Source organism: Loxodonta africana, chromosome Y, assembly GCF_030014295.1.
Source record: "Loxodonta africana isolate mLoxAfr1 chromosome Y, mLoxAfr1.hap2, whole genome shotgun sequence".
NCBI lineage: Eukaryota > Metazoa > Chordata > Mammalia > Proboscidea > Elephantidae > Loxodonta > Loxodonta africana.
Window position 1 is genome coordinate 22,099,885 of NC_087370.1, and position 5,743 is coordinate 22,105,627.

Consider the following 5,743-nt stretch of genomic DNA (forward strand, 5'->3'; position numbering starts at 1 on the left):
GAGAGAATTCTAAAGCACAGCCCCTAGAGGGCTGGTGTGTAAGTCTATTTCCTAGGCTCCACGGGCAATTTAACCGGTAAACCATCTGCATTTCAGCTTACTTATAAAATTAATTTTTTTGTGGTAGAAGTTATACCTAACAAAATCTTTGTCAATTCAACAGCGTTTACATGTATAGTTTGGTGACACTGATTACGTTCATCATGTTTTACAGTCATCCCAACCAAAAACCAAACCAAGTGCCATCAAGTTGATTCCGACTCCTAGCGACCATATAGGACAGAGTAGAACTGCCCCATAGACATTCCAAAGAGCGCCTGGCGGATTTGAAGTGCCGAGCCTTTGGTTAGCAGCCGTAGCACTTAACCACTATGCCACCAGGGTTTCCAGATGGAAATGGTAACCTTTTCTCACTGAGCAAACACAAGGGTGTGGTGTTGTTGTTTCTGCAGATGTTTTGCTCCTTGTCCTCTTCTAACATTAGACTGTGTTTGTGGACCTATCACATTCCCACCTTGGGCCTTGGTGCTCTCTGTTGAATGAGAGTCTCCTGACCTGAATCAGCCACATGCTTATCTCCAAGAGTTGAAGAAAATATGACCAGCTCAGTGTTTGGGTTGCCAGTGTGTTGATATTGGCCCCTGGTCCTCCCATGGTTGTGAGAAACAAAAGCAAAACTGCCCTTCTGCAGTGTGTACCAGTTACTATACATCATCCTGTCTCCACCCGGTGCTTTATGTTTTGTTGAGTGTGTTCTGGTAGGGCTTACGGAAGGAGTGGTAATTGTTTGTTCACAAGGAAGTGAAGATCTGAATGAGAGCATTTCTCTAATGTCTGCTATGTTTTCTAACCATTCCAGAGTGTAAAGAGAGAGGAGAATACGACTGCAATTGGTCACAGTCGAACTGTAGAGAGATAATTTCAGTGCTGGAAGTCCGTGAGACAGAAAGCAATCAGTGAGGAAGTGAATGTAGTTAGTGAAGGGACGAGGCTGATGGCCATACCCTAGAGTAGACCTTGATAGTACACAGAACCTTGTGTCAAATCCCTAAGAATCCTCTGTTCCCCAGGACTGTCAGGCTCACCCTTCATTCTTGTACACACTGAAGTCCATGGTACCTTGCTGATGCAGAATGTGTCAATGTTTTAGGACTCAGTGGTTGTTGAGGATGTGGCTGTGGTCTTTACCCCGGAAGAGTGGGCTTTGCTGGATCGTACTCAGAGGAAACTCTACAGAGATGTGATGATCGAAACCTTCAGAAACCTGGCCTCAATAGGTAAGAGCAGATTCCTTTTTTTTTTTTTTTTTTTCGGTTTTCTATTATTCCTTTAGTGAAGAAAACTATTTTACTCATTAAGTTTACTCCAGAATTTGGGCTGAGGAATGAGAATAAATCATTAAATAAAGGAGGCATGGTCCTTTGGCCCATAGAGCTCATGTATCTTGGCTTTCCGTGAGCACAAAGCAGTATGTATTATACTTAGTTTTCATTTCTCTTGTAATTAAAAGCCTTGAGGCTCTTTAAGTGTTGTAAATGTAAGCACTGGCTTTAGGGGTCACTTTGGGGCACAGAGAGTATTGTATTTGGGGACCGTGTAGAGTATTACTGTGTTGATTATAAGTTTGACATGATTATTTTGCTGCAAATCAACCCACACCGGTCTATCTTCAGAGACCCTGAAGAGCAAAGTATTGCCTCAATGTCAAGGAACTCCTCATTACTCTTCACTGTCTTCCCTCATGATAAGCGTTTCTTCCTGAGAACCATGTCAGCTCTACACATTTGTTTTCCCAGAGACACAACTTCACAGAAACCTGAGCTTCCTTTTCTGACTTTAGCAATCCTTTCACAGCTGCGGTTATTCGGATCCTTTTCCTCTTTTAATGTTACATGTATATCGTGTCCAGTATATTTCTACTTAGCTCTAACTACGCTTGTTCATGTCTCCGTCACTGTCAAAGTTCATAGAAGTATGTCCTAGTAAACTGCTTCTAAACCATTGGTAAAGTGCTGAAACAGTGTAATGTGGCTACGTCTTTATTAACAGTGGTCTTTTTTCCCCAAATAATTTCTTTCCATTTGTTTCATATTGCGAACCTCAACTTGAATTATTGGGTCAGACTTTGGAAACCTTAAGGATGGAGAAAAGTTACCCAGCAAAGATATAATGGTGGGATACATAAAAAATAACACCTGGTCCTCCATGTTAGGAGAAACCTCTGAATCACACAGTAATAAAGATGATCATAAAAACCAAGAGAGTCGCTTGAGGTGAGTGTCATTCCAACAAGAGAAAACGGTGCTTCTGGAGAAAATCCTAAGTTGTGATGACGTTAAAATACACATTCATATGTTGATGTGTATATACCAAGGCTTCCAACTGTTTCAGAACAGTTCAGTAATTGCAAACATAAAGAAGGATGGTGTACACATTGCATAGCCTGTTGGATTTTGACGTGAGCAGAGAATAGTTGGCAGTGCCCTGCACAAAGACGATGTCCCACTACACTGCTTTGAATGTGTGTTGCTTGTCACGGTCCTGTTATTGAGTGTTCTGCAGCAGGTTCCTGACACTTTTTCGAATTCATGCAGATCAGATTATTGACAGTACTGTGGGCAGCGACGCACATTGAAAGCTGTGAGATTGGCTGCCATCTTTGTTCAGGGCTCTGTGGTTTGTTCCCAACACAGGTTGAAATCCGATGGGCAACAGATATCCAACGCGAACACTGCCGTTATTTACGTGGGCAATTGTTGAAGCAATACAAACCAGTTTGAAGCCCTGATCTGTGCTTATACATATATAAATATATATATATGTGTACGTATATTGTGTATGTATAAACTTTGCTGAAAACTTACGTGTTCAGAGAATTTTCACAACCTTTTCATAAATGTGTGTCAGACATTGAGTATTTGAAACATATTTCACTTAAACACAATGATCAGAAAGCCTCATATTTTAGAAAAGCAGTGACGATTATGGTACTATTTCTGCTAGATGATTTGAAGTATGAAACAGGAGAGAAGTCAAGCGAAAAACTGCATGTTCGCTTTGTTAGGTAATGGTGAAGTGGAAATAATTGATTTCCAACAACATGTTGCCTGTTTTTAACAGAATTCATGCAGTAGAAAACCTCCGTGAAAAAAATGGAGACAATCCGTGTGGGAAAACCTTCAGGCGGATTCCAAATCTTACCGTGCAGAAAAGAAATCCTCCAGAAGTAAATCCTTTTGAATGCTCTGACTGTGAAAAAGCCATCATGGATCCCTCATCACATAACCAACATGCCTGTCAGTTTATTGCGTGTAGAGAAGCCTGTGGTGGTACCACTCCTATGAGACCTCTTAGTGGCAAGAAACCCCATAAGTGTGAGGTATGTGGGAAGGATTTCATTTGTATCTCAACTCTTAAGAATCCTGTGACAACACTCACTAGTGACAATCAGTATAAATGTAATGAGTATGGGAAAGATTTCTGTAGTTTCTCGTCCTTTTGGACACATGTGAGAGGTCACAAGGGTGAAAGTAAAGAAAGTTCTAGTGACCCTTTATCCCTCCTTTTCTATAACAGAGATAAGCCCTATGAATGTAGGGAATTTAGGAAAGCCTTTCATTTTTCCTCAGCCCTCACTGCACATTTAGGCACTCACAGTGAAGAGAGGCCTTATGAATGTAAGGAACATGGGAAGGCCTTTGGTTGGCCCTCATACCTCACTACACATATAACAACTCACACTGGAGAGAGGCCTTATGAATGTAATGAATGCGGGAAAGACTTTAGGCAATCCTCAAACCTCATTGTACATAGAAGGATTCAAAGTGGAGAAAGACCTTATGAATGTAAGGAATATGGAAAAGCCTTTAAGTGTTCCTCACATCTCACTAATGATAGAAAAACTCACAGTGGAGACAAGCCATATAAATGTACAGAATGTGCGAAAGCCTTTAGTCAGGCTTCATCCCTTATTACACATATAAGAACTCACAATGGACAGAGGCCTTACGAATGTAAGGAATGTGGGAAAACATTTAGGTATTCTTCTAACTTCACTTCACATATAAGAACTCACAGTGGAGAGAAGCCTTATGAATGTAAGCAATGTGGGAAAGCCTTTAGGCAGTCCTCAGGCCTCATGACACATAGAAGAATTCATACTGGAGAGAGGCCATATGAATGTAAGGAATGTGGGAAAGCCTTTACAGATCCCTCACACCTCACCTCGCATATGCGAACTCACAGTGGAGAGAGGCCTTATGAATGTGAGGAATGTGGGAAAGCCTTTAGTCAGTCAGGAAACCTCACTAAGCATATAAGAACTCACACTGGGCAGAGGCCTTATGAATGTAAGGAATGTGGGAAAGCCTTTAGTCTGCTCTCAACCCTCACTACACATATAACAATTCACAGTGGAGAGAAGCCTTATGAATGTAAGCAATGTGGAAAAGCCTTTAGCAAGTCCTCAGGCCTCATGACACATAGAAGAATTCATACTGGAGAGAGGCCATATGAATGTAAGGAATGTGGGAAAGCCTTTAGTCACTCAGGAAACCTCACTAACCATATAAGAACTCACAATGGGCAGAGGCCTTATGAATGTAAGGAATGTGGGAAAGCCTATCGTCAGCTCTCAAACCTCACTACACATATAAGAACTCACAGTGGAGAGAAGCCTTATGAATGTAACCAATGTGGGAAAGCCTTTAGGCAGTCCTCAGGCCTCATGACACATAGAAGAATTCATACTGGAGAGAGGCCATATGAATGTAAGGAATGTGGGAAAGCCTTTACAGATCCCTCACACCTCACCTTGCATATGCGAACTCACAGTGGAGAGAGGCCTTATGAATGTGAGGAATGTGGGAAAGCCTTTAGTCACTCAGGAAACCTCACTAACCATATAAGAACTCACAATGGGCAGAGGCCTTATGAATGTAAGGAATGTGGGAAAGCCTTTCGTCAGCTCTCAAACCTCACCACACATATAACAATTCACAGTGGAGAGAAGCCTTATGAATGTAAGCAATGTGGGAAAACCTTTAGGCAGTCCTCAGGCCTCATGACACATAGAAGAATTCATACTGGAGAGAGGCCATATGAATGTAAAGAATGTGGGAAGGCCTTTCGTACTTGCTCTTCTCTCACAAGACATATAAAAACTCATAGTGGAGGACTTAGGAATGTAAGGAGCGTGAGAAAGCCTTTCCCTGTTCATCACACCTCACATCACATATAAGATCTCACTGTGGAGAGACTACTCTGTCAAAAGGGGGGTGTTTCATCCTTAATTCTATAATTTCAAACAGCAAATTTCTGAAAGTCAGTGATAAAAGAACAAAGTTTCTCAGTGTGTAACAAAGCAGTACTACCTCCAAGAAGGGGTCATTCGAATTCCTTTGTGCCTATGAAAGATTCATTTTCACTATGGGCTTGTCCTCGTCAGTGCTTGTTACTTTCTCAGTCCAAGCTAAATTTTACCTTTCGGAAAGTCCTTGACTATAACAAATAAGCCTGTAGGGAATAGCCAGGAGGAAATGTGGTTTTACATTTGTTAATACTTTTATGGATGTTATTTTGTATACAATGAAATACACTCTTCTTGTATTTGGTTTAAGAGTGTTTTTTGATAAAAATTGTATTCCATGGGAATTCCACTTTGGAATATAAGCTGACAGTTCCTTCAAAATCTAAACACAGTCCTCCCATTCTGATCTAGCAGTAACACTCCTAGGTATTTACC

The 5,743-nt window shown here is 41.2% G+C and overlaps 1 protein-coding gene across 1 annotated transcript; it reads left to right on the forward strand.

Annotated features, from left to right (window-relative positions):
- The first annotated feature begins 3,340 nt into the window (after window positions 1–3,340).
- Window positions 3,341–5,239, forward strand: LOC135229039 (zinc finger protein 883-like). Its single transcript, XM_064278777.1, has one exon. It carries the CDS (start codon window positions 3,341–3,343, stop codon window positions 5,237–5,239), a length of 1,899 nt encoding a protein of 632 aa, XP_064134847.1.
- Window positions 5,240–5,743: the final 504 nt, after the last annotated feature.

Bases quoted from the DNA above. Each gene is read 5' to 3' on its own strand.
- LOC135229039 (XM_064278777.1), top strand. From the start codon at position 3,341: ATGAGACCTCTTAGTGGCAAGAAACCCCATAAGTGTGAGGTATGTGGG.